The following is a 21214-nucleotide window of genomic DNA, read 5'->3' on the forward strand; positions in this document are numbered from 1 at the left end:
GAAAAATGGTCGGTAACTACCCAAAGTGGTCAGTAACTAGTCAGAATGGTCAGTAACCTCTCAAGGTGGTCAGTAACTAGTCAGAATGGTCAGTAACCTCTCAAGGTGGTCAGTACCTAGTCAGGATGGTCAGTACCTAGTCAGGATGGTCAGTTACTAGTCACAATGGTCAGTAACAACTCAAAATGGTCAGTAACTAGTCAGAATGGTCGTTAACGAGTCAGGGTAGTAATTAACAACTCAAAGTGATCAGTAACTAGTAAGAATAGTATAACAAATCAAAGTGGTCAGAAACTAGTCAGGATGGTGGGTAACTAGTTAGTAACTTCTCGAGGGGGTCAGTAACTACTCAGAATGGTCAGTAAATAGTCAGGGTGGTAAGTACATTGGAGGAAATAATTATTTGATCCCTCACTGATTTGGTAAGTTTGCCCACTGACAAAGAAATGAACGGTCTATAATTTTAGTGGTAATTTTTGGAAGGTTTATTATATCAGTGATAGACAGAATATCAAAAAGAAAATCCAGAAAATCACATTAAATAAAATATATAAATTATTTTGCATTTCACTGAGTGAAATAAATATTTGATCCCCCATCAAAACATGACTTAGTACTTGGTGGAGAAACCCTTGTTGGTCAGACGTTTCTTGTAGTTGATAACCAGGTTTGCACACATCTCAGGAGGAAAGTTAGACCACTCCTCTTTGCAGATCCTCTCCAAATCTTTAAGGTTTTGAGGCTGTCGCTTGGCAACTCCAAGCTTCAGCTCCCTCCACAGATTTTCTTTAGGATTAAGGTCCAGAGACTGGCCAGGCCACTCCATGACCTTAATGTGCTTCTTCTTAAGCCACTCCTTTGTTGCCTTGGCTGTATGTTTTGGGTCATTGTCGTGCAGGAAGACCCATCCATGACCCATTTTTAGTGTCCTGGCTGAGAGAAAGAGGTTGTCACCCAGGATGTCACGGTACATGGCCCCATCCGTCTTTCCCTCGATGCGGGGAAGTCGACCTGTCCCCTTAGCAGAGAAACACCCCCAAAGTATAATGCTTCCACCTCCATGCTTGACGGTGGGGAGGGTGTTCTCTAGGTCATAGTCAGAATTCCTCTTCCTCCAAACACGGCAAGTCGCATTGATACCAAAGAGCTCGACTTTGGTCTCATCTGACCACATCACCTTCTCCCAAACATTCTCTGAATCATTCAGGTGTTCATTGGCAAACTTCAGACGGACCTGTACATGTCCCTTCTTGAGCAAGGGGACCTTACAGGCACCGCAGGATTTGAATCCATTACGGCGTAGTGTGTTACCAATGGTTTTCTTGGTGACTGTGGTCCCAGCTGCCTTGAGATCATTAACCAACTCCCCCTGTGTAGTTCTGGACTGATCCCTCACCATTCTCATGATCATTGATACCCCAACAGGTGAGATCTTTTGTGGAGCCCCAGACTGAGGGAGATTGACGGTTATTTGTGTTTCTTCCATTTTCGAAAATAATCGCACCAACAGTTGTCTCCTTCTTACCCAGCTTCTTGCCAATGGTCTTGTAGCTCAGTCCAGCCTTGTGCAGGTCTACAATCTTGTCCCTGATGTCCTTAGACAGCTCTTTGGTCTTGCCCATGATGGAGAGGTTGGAGTCTGACTGATTGATTGATTCTGTGGACAGGTGTCTTTTATACAGGTAACAAGTTGAGATTAGGAGTACTTTCTTAAAGCGAGAGGACTAATTTGTGGGAGCCAGAATTCTTTATGGTTGGTAGGGGATCAAATACTTATTTCACTCAATGAATATTTCTTTCAATGAAATGCAAAATAATTTATATATATATTTTTTTATGTGATTTTCTGGATTTTCTTTTTGATATTAGGTCTCTCTCTGTTATAATAAACCTACCAAAAATTACCACTAAAATTATAGACCGTTCATTTCTTTGTCAGTGGGAAAACTGACAAAATCATTGAGGGATCAAATAATTATTTCCTCTACTGTAACTGCTCAAAGTGGTCAATAACTAGTCAGGATGGTTTGTAATTAGTCAGGGTGGTCAGTAACTAGTCAAAGTGGTCCGTAACTAGTCAAAGTGGTCTGTAACTAGTCAGGATGGTTAGTGACTAGTCATTGTGGTCAGTAACTAAGTAACTGCTCAAAGTGGTCAGTAACTAGTCAGGATGGTCAGCAACTAGTCTGGAACTAATCAAGGTGGTGAGTAACCAGTCAGGGTGGTTAGTAACCAGTCAGGGTGGTCAGTAACTAGTCAGGATGGTCAGCAACTAGTCTGGAACTAATCAAGGTGGTAAGTAACCAGTCAGGGCGGTTAGTAACCAGTCAGGGTGGTTAATAACCAGTCAGGGTGGTCAGTAACCAGTCAGGGTGGTCAGTAAATAGTCAGGATGGTCAGCAACTAGTCTGGAACTACTCAAGGTGGTAAGTAACCAGCCAGGGTGGTTAGTTACCAGTCAGGGTGGTTAGTAACCAGTCGGGGTGGTCAGTAGGTCTTACCCTCTTCTCATCCAGCAGCATGATGACCTTGAAGAGCAGGACATCGTTAACCAGCACCTCCTCATTCTTGTAGAGGATCTGGAAGGTCTTACTGCAGATCACGTCGTCCAGGACAGAGGCGGGGAACGCCAGGTCGGAGCCTGAACACCAGTGCACACACTACTAGGTTAGCTCACCTAACTAGCACTTAACTACACACAGCAGTGAAGAACAAAACTAAGGTCCTGGAAACAGGACACTGTTGTGGTTGTGGGATGTTCAGTAACATCCCACACGCACAAAGTGCATTGTGGTCCATCAATATAATGTTCAGACGCCGCCCACACAAAAACGTAATGCATTGTGGGAGTAAAGTAGGAAATGCTACCAAAATGTTCCCAGGCATAAAGTGGACTAATTAATTAATTAGGTTTCCTCTTTGGTCAGAGCTGAAAATGAAAAATAGATTGTGTGTGATGAAGTCTGGGCCGACGTGAACAGCGAGTCGCCATGACAACCGTTTCCTCAAATCAGCTGTGAGTCAGACCCAGAACACTGAATACTTATATATATTTGAAGCCAGACGGCCATTTTATGTTCTTCTTGCTAAGATCAACCCACAATGCATTTCTCTCAAACTGGAAGGAAAATGCTTCAATTAGAAGCTAAAATAATTAAATAATAATAATAATAATAATAAATTAAATAATAGAAAAGCTCACAAAGATACAATGTTTTTTTCCTTTTAAAAGTCAGCTACTCTATGAGAAGTTATTTCTAGTTATGAATAGAAAGGATGCAAATTTCCCATTTTAACTATTTTCTCAATTTCGGTGCTGTGAATTTGTACACATTTGATGCAGTAAATCTGATCAATTCATTAAGTGTTTTCAGTAAAGAATACAAAGTGCTAACAACAGCAGAGTTCTGTGACTTCCAACATAGGAGCTGATTCTGGCCTGAAAATCCTGGTTAGTTGGAGAGTGGCATAATGGGTCCTGATCCATAACGATCCATAACACAGAGATATGAAGTTTATTTCTCATGAAAAAATTGATGGACTGACCTGCTGGGTGGAGCAGACTGGCCTCCACTTTGTGGGGCACTCGGGGTGGGACCTTCATACTGGCCCGAATCTGATAGAATCTGTTGAAAAACAGTAATCAACAAATTATCTCTGGAGTAGAGAGTGCGTTCAGAGCAGTTTCCTTCTAGCTACCTCCAACAGAAGAAACACAGCATTACCCAAACAGAAACTTAAGTTCACTCATAGAGAGAAGGAATTCTTTGAAGATTCTTCATTTTCATGACACGGCACACACACACACACACACACACACACACACACACACACACACACACACACACACACACACACACACACACACACACACACACACACACACACACACACACACACACACACACACACACACACGTTTCAATGGTGGCCGGTGAAACTTATTCTGCTTTTAACCTGTCCTGGCTTGTCCCTCCTCTTGAGGGCAGCCAGGAGCAGTGGGCAGCATATAGCCACGCCAGGGGACCAACTTCTCCATTGCTGGTCAGACGATGTTTCTTGTGCATGTTTTTAGTGCGGGTTGTTACGATGTTATATGGAGGAAACCTTCTGTGAGCATCGGGAGAACATGCAAACTCCACACAGAAAGGCCCCTCATCGGGAGATAACCCTCTTGAGCACTGTGACAGCAGTGCCCCAGGCGGGAATCTAACCCAGGACCTTCTTGGAAACATGTGAAATGAGGTCAGTAGGAAGCTGGAAGATTATTAGTCTTCCAACAAGACTCAGGCATTGTTTACACCTTGCATTAACATTTGTGACCCACTGCAGCATAACCCGCATTGTCGTGCATTTCTAAAATCGCCAGGAGCAGTCAAATAAGTTGATAAAAAAACCTTTCTAGAACAAAAATTAGATTTTTCCAGATTCGTGTTCCTTTGTGTTTTTTTATATCTCAACGTATTTTCAAAACAAGATTCAAGAGGTTTATTCGTCACATACATACTTTCATACATATATGCAGTGAAATGTAATGCAACGCACCCGGTGATAACACACAATGTCCTAGGAAAAATGTCTTTCTAATAGACCAACTGACTCCTAAAACATAATACAGTAAGTCGAATACTTATAGAATAAAATAAAATATAGAATAAAATAATGCAATAAAATAAGATAAAATGGAATAGATAGAGGGAATATGCTTATGAATATGGAATAGGCAATTATGTATATACAGATATGTGCATTAAAGTGGCATGTGAATGAAGAGAGGTAGTGTTTGGGATAATACAGCACAGTATACAACAGTACGGCGCAGCAATACGGCATCACGAACAACCCTGAACAGTGACACAGTATGCGGTACAGTATGCTACATATAGTACAGTAAGGTAGTGGAGCCTATGTGTGTGGCTCAGTGAGGACCCCTGGTGAGGTCAGCATTGACAGTTCTAATGGCTTGCGGGAAAAAAACTCTGTCTCAGTCTCTCTGTTCTCGCTGTGTGACTGCGGAGGCGCTTGCCTGACCGCAGCAGCTGGAACAGTCCGTTGTTGGGGTGATGAGGATAATTCATGATCCTGCGGGCTCTGCTACTACACCTCCTGATGTATAAGTCCTGCAAGGGCGGGAGGACTAGGTAGTTCCAATGGTTCGTTCAGCTGAAGGCACCACCCTCTGCAGGGCCCTCCTGTCCTGAGCAGTACAGTTCCCAAAGCAGGCAGTGATGTTGCCTGTCAGGATGCTCTCCACCGCTCCACAGTAGAAGGGCTTGAGGATCCTCACCGAGACCCGGAATTTCCTCAGCTGCCTGAGGTGGTAAAGACGCTGCCTCACCTTTCTCACCAGAGTGTCTGTTTGTAAAGTCCATGTTAAGTCCTCTGTGATGTGGACTCCCAGGCATTTGATGCTGCTCACCCTGTCAACAGAAGTCCCATTAATTACCAAGGGCACGTGCGTCCTCGATTGTAATCCTTGCCTAAAGACCACAATCCGCTCCTTAGTTTTGCTGACGTTCAGGTGTAGGCTGTTGTCCTGGCACCAGAGTGACAGGTCAGCCACCTCCTCGCGGTAGGCCTTCTCATCGCAGTCAGTGATCAGGCCCACGACAACGGTGTCATCAGCAAACTTGATGATGGTGTTGGAGCTGGACCTGGCCACACAGTCATGTGTGTACAGGGAGTACAGTAGGGGGCTGAGGACGCAGCCCTGGGAGGGGATCCTGTATTCAGGGTGAGGGAGCTTGACATGTGCTTTCCCACCCTGACCACCTGGGGGCGGGCTGTGAGGAAGTCCAGGATCCAGGCACATAGCGGAGCATTCAGTCCGAGCTCCTTCAGCTTGACAGCCAGTCTGGTGGGGACTATGGTGTTGAAAGCTGAACTGTAATTGTTGAACAGCATTCTCATGTAGGCCCCCTTCTGGCCATCCAGATGCGTGAGCGTGGTGTGCAGGACCTGGGAGACCGCGTCATCCATGGATCTGTTCTGCCGGTACGCGAACCGCAACGGGTCTAAGGTGCGGGGGAGGGAGGCGCAGATATAATCCTTAATCAGCCTCTCGAAACACTTCATGAACACCGAGGTGAGGGCCACCGGACAGTAATCATTCAGGCAGGCAGGAGAGGCCATCTTCGGGACAGGAACGACGGTGGACCTCTTGAAGCAGGACGGGACCACTGGTTCAGCCAGGGAGATGTTGAATATTGTAGTGAACACCGGAGTTAGCTGGTTAGCACAGGTCTTCAGTACTCGCCCAGATATGCCGTCTGGGCCCGCAGCTTTCCTGGTGTTCACCCGCATCAGAGCCCTCCTGCCCTCGTGCACGGACACAGAGTGCGCGCTCGTCCCCAGCGGTGTAACTCAAATTAGCTGGCGAGCTAGCGGTGCTGTTGCCAGACTCAAACCGCGGATAAAAGGAGTTCAGTTGGTTGGCTATGGAGGTGTCCACACTAGTGGCTTGAGAGCTGCTCTTGTAGTTTTTTTATTGTCTGCAGCCCCTCCCACAAGCATCTGGTGTCCCCCTGCTCCATCTGAAGCTCCACAGTCTCTCTGTACGTCCGTTTAGCGTCCTTCACCGCCCTCCGCAGATTGTATGACGCCGCTTTGTAATTGTCCATATTTCCGGATACAAGACCGTCGTTGTAAGCGGCCGTGCGAGCATTCAGAGCGCAGCGGATGGATTTATCAACCCATGGTTTGTGGTTTGGAAATATCCGAACTTTCACCGTGGGAATGATATTATCTGCTAGCGTAGCTACAAAACTCACTGCCACCACCGTAAACTCGCTGACATCACTTGAACTTGATTGGAACATGTCCCAGTCTACGTCAGTCAGAGCATCCTGAAGCGCAGCCTCCGGTTGATCCGTCCACCCCTTCGCTTCACTTCCCTCGTCACCACCAGTTCTCGCGTGATTAGAGGCTTGTAAACGGGAACCAGCGAGATCGTGGCATGGTCAGATTTCCCGAAAGCAGGGAGCGAGACGGTCTTGTATCCGTTCTTGTACGGTGTGTAGCAATGGTCCAAAGTTCTATCTCCCCTGGTGGCACACGTGAAGTGTTGGTGGAAATTAGGCAGAACCTTTTTTAAGGTTGGCCCTGTTTAAGTCCCCAGTCACCACCACAGGCACGTCGGGATGTTTGTTTTGAAATCCGCACAACACATCATACAGGTCCGATAGTGCTGTATCGGTGTCCGCTTGCGGTGGGATATAAACGGCTGATGATCACCATGCTAAATTCCCGGGGAAGATAAAATGGACGGCATAGGATGGTCAGCTGTTCCAGGTTCGGCTAGCAGGAGCGGGAGAGAAACTTGGTGTTGTTGGGGTTACACCAGCGGTTGTTTACCATTAGGCAGACGCCTCCACCTATGGATTTCCCCGACTCCCTCGATCTGTCGCCGCGGGAACACGGACTCGGCTGGACGGATGGCTTCATCCGGCACCAGTGGGTTCAACCATGTTTCCGTCAGACAGAGGACGCAACAGTTCCTCGTGTCTCGTTGGAATTTAATCCTCGCTCGAAGTTCATCCATCTTGTTCTGCAGGGACTGAACGTTGGCAAGAGGGATGCTCGGCAGAGGTGGATGGTAAGGTTGCGTCCTCATTCTGACCTTAATGCCGCCCCGTTTACCACGGTGCTTCCTCCATGGGCCCGCTCGTGGAACAGCGGCTCCATTTTTGTTGTTGTTGATTTTGAGAGTGTTCTGTCATAGGATTTCAGCCGGCCACTCTGCTTCCACAGACAAAAAGTCCCAAAATTGTTATATCCATGAGTGCATCGCGGTCGTATGAGGTAACTGCCGATGCTTTTTTGGTGTACATTATGATAAAAACTGAAAAAAATACTAAAATGTGCAAAAGTCGACCGGAGCGCAGGCGACCGCAAGGGGCGGCGCCACTATCGCCACCGCTATCGAGTTTGATGTATAAGTAGTAGATAAATGTTGACCATGAAGTTAAATATTCCGGTTAGATTACATGAGGAAACACAGTTCACTTACCGAGACGCTGAACAATGCCGATCGATGCGACAGGCCAGGTGAAGATGATTCCTCCATATTCCATGTGACATGAAGTCACAATGTGAAACCGCTTTGATAGAGTTCAACCATTAAATCACACTACTTTGACTGACAGACAGACAGACAGACACACACACAGTAGGGGGTGTATACCAACGAAGAAGTCACTTCCGTAAACAAGACCAGGATCCGGTTTCACTTGTCAGTGAAAACTTTTTTTTTTTTTTTTTTTTTTTTTAAACCTGTGCTGTCAGCATGCTGGGCATACAACAGAGTATTTGTATGCTATTTACATCCAGGACAGAGTTAGTCTACAAGAGGAGTTCAAGTTCTCAACCTGCAATGCAACTCTTTATTAATCAGTGAAAACTTTAATCTCCATGTTGTAATAGATTACGAGAAGCGGGTGGCGGACCTAAATCATATCACAGTCCTTAATCTGACCAGTAGGATAGATCCAAATCAGTGTAAGCAGCGCGTACTGGACTTCATTTTCCACGATGATAGTCAGTTCTCTGACAGCGATTCTGAATCTGCTACAGGCGTTATCCGGCCTTGGAGAACATTTCAAACAGCGGATTTCAACCTTAATGTGACGATGAAATGGAATATTTTCAAGAACCATCGGAGGACACTGACGACACACCCGTTGTTGTTACAACGTGAGAAGTTGATGACGCGATGAAATCCTCTGAGATTGGTGATGCAGATTATGAAGTAGCAATGGACAAGATTCTCAAGTTTACCTGCAAATGCAGCTTGGGGCAAAAAGGAAAAGAGGCCCCAAACAGGCTCTCAGAGTGTAGCTGGGGTAGGGTGGGGTTAGCCCACATAACTCCAACAACTTTGATGATATTTGGCATACGCACATTTATATATTAAATGACAGCGAAGCTGATATACAGAAACTCATATTATTGATAGACTCTACATTTTGTTGTGTCGCACTTTTAAACTCCTAAATAATTCCACTTTTATAAAACATGTAGATTCTTACTGCTAGATAAAAGCTTTTTTAAAAACGTGTGTCGATGACGCTGTTCAACATTTCCTCAAAACACAAGAACAATGCAGAGATTCCCCATTCAGCAGGGTGTCAAGTGGCAATGTGACAACTAGCCATGCGGCTTTGTTAGTCCTCCAAATCCATTTGCATTCTGGGAGCTGGCTGAATGAGGCCAAGTCTGGGGGAACCTTTGAAGTTGATTATCTCATAAACAAAGTTTGCCATACCCTTGTCATTAAAAAGTTAGCTTTGTAAATATTTGCTTGATTTGCACAAGTGACACCTTGTTTGGCGTGCCACCGTGCTGCCTCACCGCAAGAAGGTCCTGGGTTCGATTCCTGCCTGGGGTGTTGTTGGCACCGTGCTGCAGCGGGTTATCTCCCAATGAGGGGCCTTTCTGTGTGGAGTTTGCATGTTCTCCCCATTCTCACATGGGGTTTCCTCCATGTTACATCAGTAAGGACCCCCACCAAAAACATGCACAACACCCTCGTCTGACCAGCGATGGACATATGATATGTAACCAGGTCCCCGGGCGTGGTTGAATGCTGCCCACTGCTCGTGGCTGCCCCCCCAGAGGAAGGACAAGCCAGGATGGTTAAATGCGGAGAAACCATTTCACCAGCACCATCCAAAGCGTGTGTGTATGCGTGTTTGCATGAATGCATGTGTTGTGGTGTGCTGTGTGACGATCAAAAGATTCTTCTTCTTGTTTTGAAGCTCTGATTCTTTACTTTCAAATGATGCGAAAAAAGTCAAAAGCCACCAAATGTACCTAAAGTCTGTGGTGGGTCATATTTGTCTTGGGTGATCCTATCACAAGTAGACAGCTCTAAGTACAGGTGTGAACACACCCAAGACGCATTGAGATCCCATCACAGGTGGTCTAGGTCACACATGGCCACATCATTTTAGCAGTGTAAACGCTTTGGGTCCCTGGCCACAGTGAAGGACCGCCTATTCAACTGACGTACTCTGCGTAAGCAGAAGTACATACTCATCCTGTACCAACGGCATCATATTAAAGTGTGGTCGGGAAATTGAGAAAGTCTCCCCTTTACAGAAGAGCAGGATTTATTATTTAAGTAAAGAAAAGCAAAGTAAAGTATAAGTAAAGTTTTTATACAAAAACATCCATTTTCTACTGAATTAAGTCCCATAGCAACGAAAAGCAACAAGGAGACATGCGTGATACGGCACACAGGGTTTTGCTTAGTTAAATTAGAAAAAATGTGGAAAATAAATACATCTAAAAATAGAAAAACACTTTTTTTATTTGTTTTGTTTGGAGACACGGAAATCGGAATGCGCAGTTGACCTGAGATCGCTCCCTCTCCATTAAGCAGTGATCCAATATGGAATGGGACAGTCCCTCGGTTGTGCTTAAAAATGTTGCTTCATACAAGTACAAATCGAAGAAAATAAATACATATAAAATGTGGGCGGCATGGTGGCTCAATGGTTAGCACTGTTGCCTTACAGCAACAATGTCCTGGGTTCGCTGGTGTGTATGTCGCAGCTTCTCAAATCTGAGTCACAAGACGCAGATTGCCTCACTATGTGTGTGTGTGTGTGTGTGTGTAGATCTACCTTGTGTCCCTTGAAAGGCGCAATATAAATTAATGCCATTATTATTAAAATAAAAACCCTTTGTTTTTATTTGTTGACACAGGGAACAGCAATGCGCAGTGGACACGGAGATCGCTCCCTCTCCACTGTCCCGATCCAAGCCGGAACGACAGAGTCCCTTAATTCCGTTGTGTTTCAAAATTGTTTCATACAAATAGAAAATAAGTAAATAAATAAAAAAAACAAGTACAATAAAAACACAGGAAAACCGGTGCGGTGTGTACGGCGCACCGCTGTCTAGGGGAGAAAAAACTTGAATTCGCTTATTTAGTTTCCTGATTTTCTTACTTGTATGGAAAATGAAAACCATGACCATAACTCAATGTGTTCGGCCTGAACCTTGCGCTGCGTATAGTACACACGGCACCAACATTTCAGTTTGTATTGTTTTGATTTTGCCTGTGTGCCAAGGTATTCACATTTGGTCTTTGCAAACGGAAATGATGTACGTGTTCATGTTCATGTGCGGAAGTGAGATCTGATCACAAGTGGTTACTGGAGATGCATGTGGTCGTACTTAGAGCTGTCCACTTGTGATCGGATGACCCAAGAGGCATGTTGGGTGTAAATGGGGCCATAGATGATCAGCACAGGGAACCAACTGCACTCATTAAGCAGTCATAAAGCAGTCATACAGAACAGCTGATCATCTCACCCCTAAAAAGATATTTAGCTCTGATATCTGAATGACAGCATACTTGACATAGTTTAACACAAAGTCATATTTACTATGTGTGTGCAGACATATTAAAACTTCTAAACCTGGAGGTGAAGGCCAGTCAGGATATTTAGAGTAGCAGAAGGTAAATGAAGGAGTACGACTCACCCTCGTTGGAACAGGTCCACATTATAGAACTTGTGGAGCTCCACGGAGAACTCCACTGTGGCCTGGACTTCACTCATCTTGGTCCTTCCAGCCCGAGAGGCGTGGCATCATCTGGGACTCGCCTGAAGACCTGGAGACACAAACCAGGTCACACCTCAGTTCCTCTGCTAGGACGCTAAGTTTTTAGACATTAGAGAGTTTTTGAAGTATGTCAAAGTAAATGCATGCAAAGTCACTAGATTGTTATAGATACATATTAATTTTGATTGACTTTTTTCTTAAATGAATATAAAGCTTCCGACAATTTCGTTCAAAAATTGTACTGCCCGTTCCTTGTGGCCCATTCAGGCCACAAGACACGTTGCACTTGGAGTGTGCATTTCACTGACCCAGTAACCGGGCAACAACCCTGGCGAGGATGCTTCCTAGGCAGGGAGCAACAATAGGAACCCGTGTAAGAGGTATAGGATGCTTCCTAGGTCAGGAGCAACACTAGGAACCAGTGTAGGAAGTATAGGATGCTTCCAAGGTCGAAGCAACACTAGGAAACAGTGTAGGAAGTATACGATGCCTCCTAGGTAGGGAACAACACTAGGAAACAGTGTAGGAAGTATAGGATGCTTCCAAGGTCGAAGCAACACTAGTAAACAGTGTAGGAAGTATACGACGCCTCCTAGGTAGGGAACAACACTAGGAAACAGTGTAGGAAGTATAGTATAGTATAGTATATCTGTTCTATGAGTCTGTTGTGGCCAGTACAATCTTCTTTGCTGTCACATGCTGGGGCAGTGGGCTGAGGGTCACAGACAACAACAGACTAAACAAACTAATCAGGAGGGACGGTGATGTCGTAGGAGAGGAGCTGGACACCCTGACGACTGTGGCAGAGAGGAGGATGCTGTCCAGGCTTCAGTCCATCTTGGACAATGTCTCACACCCTCTCTACGACACACTGGCCCAGCAGAGAACCTTCAGCAGAAGACCCCTCTTACCCAGATGCACCACAGAGCGCCACAGGAATTCATTCCTGCCTGTGGTCATCAATCTCTACAACGCCTCCCTCAGAGTCAGACACCCCCTCTCTGTAACCTGACCTCAAAACACGGATATACACTTCTGCACCTTCTTCTTCTTGCACATTTTTAACTGTACATTTTACACTTTACCATGTGTATATAGATATGTTTATATATATATATTTATATATAAATATGTTTCTTAATAATTATTATATGTTGTATGTTAATATGTTGTATGTAAATATGTAATTTCTCCCTGGGATTATTAAAGTATTTCTGATTCTGATTCTGATAGGACGCTTCCTAGGTCGGGAGCAACACTAGGAAACCATGAAGGAAGTATAAGATGCTTCCTAAGTCGGGAGCAACACTAGGAAATAATTGTAGGACATATAGGACGCTTCCTACGTAGGGAGCAACACTAGGAAACAATTGTAGGAAGTATAGGACGCTTCCTACGTGGGGAGCAACACTAGGAAACAATGAAAGACATATAGGACACTTCCTAGGTAGGGAGCAACAGTAGGAAACATTGTAGGAAGGATAGGATGCTTCCAAGGTAGGGAGCAACACTAGGAAACATTGTAGGAAGTATAGGATGCTTCCAAGGTAGGGAGCAACACTAGGAAACATTGCAGGAAGGATGAGGTGCTCCTAGTTAGGAAGCAACACTAGGAAACGTTGTAGGAAGGATAGGATGCGTCAAGGTCGGGAGAAACACTAGGAAAAGTTGTAGGAAGTATAGGATGCTTCCTAGGTAGGGAGCAACACTAAAAAACATTGTAGGAAGGATAGCATGCTTCAAGGTCGGGAGATACACTAGGAAACATTGTAGGAAGTATAGGATACTTCCAAGGTAGGGAGCAACACTGTGGCGATAGTGGCGATAGTGGCGCCGCCCCTAGCGGTCGCCTGCGCCGGCGCTCCGGTTTCTTTCTTACTCTTTAGTATTTTTTTCCTTTTTTTAATCACAATGTTCGCCAGAAAAACATCAACAATTAACTCATACGGCCGCGATGCACTCATGTATATAAAAATATAAATATATATATATATATATATATATAAAAATTTCCCTAAACGAACAACTTTGGGACTTTTTATCCGTGGGAGCAGAGTGGCCGGCGGAAATCCTACGCGAGAACACTCGCAACTTAGACTAAACTGAACTGAGACTGACCTGAGACTCAATTGAACAGAATCTAAACTGAACTGAGACTGAGCTGAACTGAGAGTAGACTAAACTGAGACTAAACTGAACTGAGACTTAACTGAACTGCGACTAAACTGAACTCAGACTAAACTGAACTGAGACTGAACTAAACTAAGACTAAATTGAGACTGACCTGAGACTAAACTGAACTAAGACTAAACTGAACTGAGACTAAACTAAACTGAGACTAAACGGAACTGAGACTGATCTGAGACTAAACTGAACTGAGACGAAACTAGACTGAGCCTAAACTGAGACTTAACTGAACTGAGAGTAAACTAAATTGAGACTGAACTAAACTGAGACTAAATTGAGACTTACCTGAGACTAAACTGAACTGAGACTAAACTAAACTAAGACTAAATTGAGACTGACCTGAGACTAAACTGAACTGAGACTAAACTAAACTAAGACTAAATTGAACTGAGACTAAATTGAACTGAGAGTAACCTGAGCTGAGACTAAACTGAACATAGACTAAACTAAACTTAGACTAAACTGAACTGAGACTGACCTGAGACTCAATTGAACAGAATCTAAACTGAACTGAGACTGAGCTGAACTGAGAGTAGACTAAACTGAGACTAAACTGAACTGAGACTTAACTGAACTGCGACTAAACTGAACTCAGACTTAACTGAACTGAGACTAATCTGAACTAAAACTGAACATACTATTAAACAAAATACTATACAGCAACATACTATACAACAACATACTACACAACAACAACATACTATACAACAAAACATACTATACAACAAAACATACTATACAACAATATACTATACAACAACATGCTATATAACAACAACATACTTCACAAAAACCACCCACTATACAATAACAACAAAACATACTATACAACAGCAACATACTACAAAACAACAGCATTCTATACAGCAACTGGCAAATCAGAACACAACGGGACATTTTAACTAATGCACTTTTTTTTTTACAAAGCTATGTTAATATTTATAGTTTGAATTGTGTTTTCTTCAAGTATGTTTTCCTTGCACTGCATTCTCTGTCTGGTTGTAAGATTAAATAATGTAAGGCTATTTAAAATTACTTTTAGGAGGATTTAAATCTATATTTAATACAACACAGTCAATTAATTCAAATATATAATTATAGGACCCAGAATCGCGATTGTGGCGCCTCCCCTTGCGGCTGCCTGCGCGAGCACCTTGTGTCGATTACGCACATTTTGGTATTTTTTAGTATTTATAGAGCTTATTGTGCGTAATCACCGGGTGTCATGACATTTCACTGCATATATGTATGAACGTATGTATATGTATGTGACAAATAATCTCTTGAACTTGAACTTGAACTTGAACAGCAACAAAAATGGAGTCGCTGTTCCACGAGCCGGCCCACGGAGGAAGCACCGAGGTAAACGAGGCGGCATTCGGGTCAGAATGAGGACGCAACCTTACCGTCCACCTCTGCCAAGCATCCTTCTTGCTAACGTCCAGTCCCTGGAGAACAAGATGGATGAACTTCGAGCGAGGATTAAATTCCAGCGTGACACGAGGAACTGTTGCGTCCTCTGCCTGACGGAAACATGGCTGACCCCACTGGTGCCGGATGAAGCCATACGTCCAGCCGAGGCCTTCTCCGTGTTCCGCGGCGACAGAACGGGAGAGTCGGGGAAATCCAAAGGTGGAGGCGTCTGCCTAATGGTAAACAACCGCTGGTGTAACGCCAACAACACCAAATTCCTATCCCACTCCTGCTCGCCGAACCTGGAACAGCTGACCATACTATGCCGTCCATTTTATCTCCCCCGGGAATTCAGCACGGTCATCATTACAGCCGTTTATATCCCACCGCAAGCGGACACCGACGCAGCTCTGTCGGTTCTGTACGATGTGTTGTGCGGATTTCAAAACAAACATCCCGACGCGGCTGTGGTGGTGACTGGGGACTTTAACAGGGCCAACCTGAAAAAAGTTCTGCCGAATTTCCACCAACACATCACGTGTGCCACCAGGGGAGACAGAACTCTGGACCATTGTTACACTCCTTACAAGAACGGATACAAGCCCGTCTCGCTTCCTGCTTTCGGGAAATCAGATCACGCCGCGATCTCGCTGCTTCCTGTTTACAGGCCTCTGATCGCGCGGGATCTGGTGATGACGAGGGAAGTGAAGCGGTGGACGGACCAATCAGAGGCTGCGCTTCAGGACGCTCTGACTGACGTAGACTGGGACATGTTCCGAGCGAGTTCAAGTGACGTCAGCGAGTTTACGGAGGTTGTAGTGAGTTTTTTGGCTACGCTCGCGGATGAAATCGTTCCCACGGTGAAAGTTCGGATATTTCCAAACCAGAAACCATGGGTTGATAAATCCATCCGCTGCGCTCTGAATGCGCGCACGGCCGCTTACAACGACGGACTTGTATCTGGTAACATGGACAATTACAAAGCGGCGTCGTACAATCTGCGGAGGGCGGTGAGGGACGCCAAACGGACGTACAGAGACACCGTGGAGCTGCAGATGGAGCGGGGGGACACAAGACGCTTGTGGGAGGGGCTGCGAACAATAACAAACTACAAGAGCAGCTCCTCCCCAGCCACGAGTGTGGACGCCTCCCTGGCCAACCAACTGAACTCCTTTTATGCGCGGTTCGAGTCTGGCAGCAGCACCGCTAGCTCGCCGGCTAATTGGAGCTACACCGCTGGGGACGAGCGCGCACTCTCAGTGTCCGTGCACGAGGTCAGGAGGGCTTTGATGCGGGTGAACACCAGGAAAGCTGCGGGCCCAGACGGCATATCTGGACGAGTACTGAAGACCTGTGCTAACCAGCTAGCTCCGGTGTTCACCACAATATTCAACATCTCCCTGGCTGAATCAGTGGTCCCATCCTGTTTCAAGAGGTCCACCGTCGTTCCTGTCCCGAAGATCGCCTCTCCAACCTGCCTGAATGACTACCGTCCGGTGGCCCTCACCTCGGTGGTCATGAAGTGTTTCGAGAGGCTGATTAAGGATTACATCTGCGCCTCCCTCCCCCGCACCTTGGACCCGTTGCAGTTCGCGTACCGGCAGAACAGATCCACGGATGACGCGGTCTCTCAGGTACTGCACACCACGCTCACGCACCTGGATGGCCAGAAGGGGGCCTATGTGAGAATGCTGTTCATTGATTATAGTTCAGCTTTCAACACCATAGTCCCCACCAGACTGGCTGTCAAGTTGTTGGAGCTAGGGTTGAATGCTCCGCTGTGCCTGGATCCTGGACTTCCTCACAGGCCGCCCCCAGGTGGTCAAGGTGGGGAAGTACATGTCAAGCTCCCTCACCCTGAATACAGGATCCCCCCAGGGCTGCGTCCTCAGCCCCCTACTGTACTCCCTGTACACACATGACTGTGTGGCCAGGTCCAGCTCCAACACCATCATCAAGTTTGCTGACGACACCGTGGTCGTGGGCCTGATCACTGACTGCGATGAGAAGGCCTACCGCGAGGAGGTGGCTGACCTGTCACTCTGGTGCCAGGACAACAGCCTCCACCTGAACGTCAGCAAAACCAAGAAGCTGATTGTGGACTTTAGGCGTGGATCACAATCGAGGACGCACGCGCCCTTGTGGATTAATGGGACTTCTGTCGATAGGGTGAGCAGCTTCAGATATCTGGGAGTCCACATCACAGAGGACTTAACATGGACTGTTCACACAGACACTCTGGTGAGAAAGGCGAGGCAGCGTCTCTACCACCTCAGGAAGCTGAGGAAATTCCGGGTCTCGGTGAGGATCCTCAAGTCCTTCTACTCTGGAGCAGTGGAGAGCATCCTGACAGGCAACATCACTGCCTGGTTTGGGAACTGTACTGCCCAGGACAGGCGGGCCCTGCAGAGGGTGGTGCGTTCAGCTGAACGTACCACTGGAACTACCCTCCCCCCCTTGCAGGAGTTATACACCAGGAGGTGTAGTAGCAGAGCCCGTAGGATCATGAAGGATCCTCATCACCCCAACAACGGACTGTTTCAGCTGCTGCGGTCAGGCAAGCGCCTCCGCAGTCACACAGCGAGAACAGAGAGACTGAGACGGAGTTTCTTCCCTCAAGCCATCAGAACTGTCAATGCTGACCTCACCAGGGGTCCTAACTGAGCCATGCACTAGGCTCCACTACCTACTGTACTGTATGTAGCATACTGTACCGCATACTGTATCACTGTTCAGGGTTGTTCGTGATGCCGTATTGCTGCGCCGTACTGTTGTATACTGTGCTGTATTATCCCAAACACTACCTCACACTATTCACATTCACATGCCACTTTAATTCACATGCCACTTTAAATGCACATATCTGTATATACATAGGCATATTCCTTCAACCTATTCCATTTTATTTCAATTTATTTTTTATTGTATTTTATTCTATATATTTTTATCTTATTCTATAAGTATTCCACTTACTGTATTACGTTTTAGGAGTCAGTTAGTCGGTCTATTAGAAAGGAATTTTCTACTTTTTATTTTATTTTATTTTTGTACTTTTTCCTAGGACTTATTGTGTGCTATCACCGGGTGCGTTGCATTACAGTTCACTGCATATATGTATGGAAGTATGTATATGTATGTGACAAATAAAAATCTTGAATCTTGAATCTTGAACACTGGCACATGACAACACTAAGCACCGCATCCAACAATCAGGAGGTACCTCTTGGCTAGGACCACAGCAGGTGGTGAGATTTCCCATGATGCATTCCACGAACAACAACAGCAGCTGAAGCACAAGTAAAACTTAACTTTCTTTAAAACAGAATTAAGCAACAAACACTGAGAAACCAGTGGAGACGCACCTTGCTTTGCAGAAATCCTGATTCTGAAAGCAGGTGATAAAAGCGGCATGGACGCTCTAAATGGAGGTCCAGCCCAACTGCTTTGTATTACTACAGAAAGATTTAAAAACTAATCAGAAACAAAGAAACTCTGTTCCACAGACTCACTGCAGGTGATAAAAGCCGACAGTACTCACACAACAGGAATAATGACTATTTAAAGACTCTTTCAAGTCGGGGATGGTAGAGCTAGAGCTGGTCGTCTAGTCATCTAAAGGTTGCGGGTTCGATCGCAGGCTCCTCCTGCTAGCATGCTGTAGTGTCCTTGAGCAACAGACTTAACCCCTAATTGCTCCTGAAGGCGTTGTCTGTCGGTGTTTGAATAATTGTAAGTCGCTTTAGATAAAAGCGTCTGCTAAATGCAATGTCATGTAAAAAAAGCTGGCGTCTGAGGTGCTCAGGTGAGGTGCTCAGGTGAGGTGAAGGGCAGGATTTGAACCAACGCCTTCAAGTTGCAGCATGTTGCATCTTGTGTATGAAAGAATGCGATGGTGAGAGTAGTTTAATCATCACAAAATACTTTACATGAATAGCAACTGACTCGAGTCAAAGCAGAGACTAAATGCATAAAGCATAAAAAAAGCATAAAGACAGAAATATAATAAGTTGAGAATAAAGACAAGCTGTGGCGTCCCAGAGCAGCAGCAGGGCGTGGCAGCTGAGTTTCCAGAGTCACCCCTAACCTGCTCCACCAAGTTCGTTCATATTTCGGTTTTAAAATGGAGGCTGACGCACGGCACCTTGACCAACTGACCCAGAAGATTCTAACATAACCTAAATAATACTTGTTGAAATACTGAGCTTTTAACTTACGACTTCATACAATTCCACAGAATGTCAGACTTCATTCTGTGTTGGAAGCTCATGGAGGAAGCATAGCAACCAGCACCACAACACGCCAAGCACACGGAACATATTCCAACTTTGAGAGCAAGGGAAGTGAACCTGCAGCACAAACACATTCCCACATGACACTGGGTTGACTAATAAACTTGAGTGCAAAAAGTGCTGACTCGACTGACTTTGTTTGGAAGTTATGCAAATGTTTTCTGCTTGAATGAAATACCACTGTAGTCATAAATTTATTCCTGTATTTGACGGCATTTCTTTGGGCAATGATGAACCTGTGTCACATGAAAAGTTTGTGTAAAAAGTTGATATATCAATGGAGAATATCATGATATAATGATAACAGCATGGGAAAAAGGTACAAGGATGAAGCTGGATAACAGGGTTATAATAAAATAACAAATTAACTTTTATCATTCAGCCGTCAATAAAGAACAGAAACATGAATCAAATAGAAGTGAAAATCCACCAGTTCTCATAGAATCTGATCTTTTAATGATGATTTAATATCGATCAGTGGATCAATAACTGATCAGAAACTGTCAGTTGTCAGGCAGGTAGATCAAGCCTCCAGCTTTAGCAGCCTTAGTTCTACAGTGATGATAAACGGATCATTAAACACAGTTTGAATTTAATTGAAGTACAAATGAGCATGAAACACAGGAGGAACGAATCACGGCAGCCCGGCAGCTCTGGCCCAGTCACACATTGCTCCTAACAGTAGTAATAATACATTATTAGTATTATTACTACTACTATAAAAGTCAGGGAAAGGGCTTTGTGGGTGGAAAAAAAAAAAGAGTGCAGAGGAACCACGGGAACCGGGGCAGTCAGATCAGGAGCGGCTCTGACAGCAGTCAAGCAGCGGCTAACGCTCCATAGCCTGGCGCTAACGCTACCTAGCCTGGCGCTAACACTACCTAGCCTGGCGCTAACACTACCTAGCCTGGCGCTAACACTACCTAGCCTGGCGCTAACACTACCTAGCCTGGAGCTAACACTACCTAGCCTGGCGCTAACACTACCTAGCCTGGCGCTAACACTACCTAGCCTGGCGCTAACACTACCTAGCCTGGAGCTAACACTACCTAGCCTAGAGCTAACACTACCTAGCCTGGCGCTAACACTACCTAGCCTGGCGCTAACACTACCTAGCCTGGCGCTAACACTACCTAGCCTGGCGCTAACACTACCTAGCCTGGCGCTAACACTACCTAGCCTGGAGCTAACACTACCTAGCCTGGAGCTAACACTACCTAGCCTGGCGCTAACACTACCTAGCCTGGCGCTAACACTACCCAGCCTTGAGCTTACGCTACTTAGTCTGGAGCTTAGGCTACTTAGTTTGGAGCTAACGCTACTTAGCCTGGAGCTCAAACTCCTTAGCCAGGAGCTAACGCTACTCACCGCTCCGCCACAGGCCAGCGCTCCGCCCCGGCTTCCTCCCCTTCACATTCGATAGAGTCACAGTTGTGTATAAAACACCCGGACGGTGTAGTCACACAGACCAGCCCTGAAGCTGGGAGCTAGCGCTAAGCTAGCTGCGCACTGGACGTCACACTGCTACTGCGCGACTCAGACCCCCCGCACATGCGCAGTAGCTGTGGCGCCGTAGATAACTCAATTTATATTCAATTCAAAGTTTCACTTCAATTAATATTGAATTTAATTCATTTAATTTAATTCGTTCGGTGAAAATTAAATCTACTGTAATAATAATATTTAATAATGTAACGCTGTGTGCGTTTCTTCAACTGTGGAGGCGGGGGAGGGGGTTCGGGTTTACTGGGGGG

General features: G+C 45.5%; 1 protein-coding gene across 1 annotated transcript in view; it reads right to left on the bottom strand.

Moving 5' to 3' along the window:
• Window positions 1-20965, bottom strand: part of fam135a (family with sequence similarity 135 member A) — a 42107-nt gene extending 21142 nt beyond the window's left edge. Inside the window, exons 1-4 of the mRNA XM_080016948.1 lie at window positions 20829-20965; window positions 11491-11620; window positions 3547-3626; window positions 2502-2641 (exon numbers count right to left, since the gene is read on the bottom strand). Of these exons, the coding sequence (XP_079873074.1) occupies window positions 2502-2641; window positions 3547-3626; window positions 11491-11567 (297 nt within the window). The 5' untranslated portion in view covers window positions 11568-11620; window positions 20829-20965. The remainder of the gene's footprint in view (window positions 1-2501; window positions 2642-3546; window positions 3627-11490; window positions 11621-20828) is intronic.
• Window positions 20966-21214: the final 249 nt, after the last annotated feature.

The sequence above is a fragment of the Zeus faber genome (assembly GCF_960531495.2).
Source record: "Zeus faber genome assembly, chromosome: 16".
NCBI classification, from domain to species: domain Eukaryota; kingdom Metazoa; phylum Chordata; class Actinopteri; order Zeiformes; family Zeidae; genus Zeus; species Zeus faber.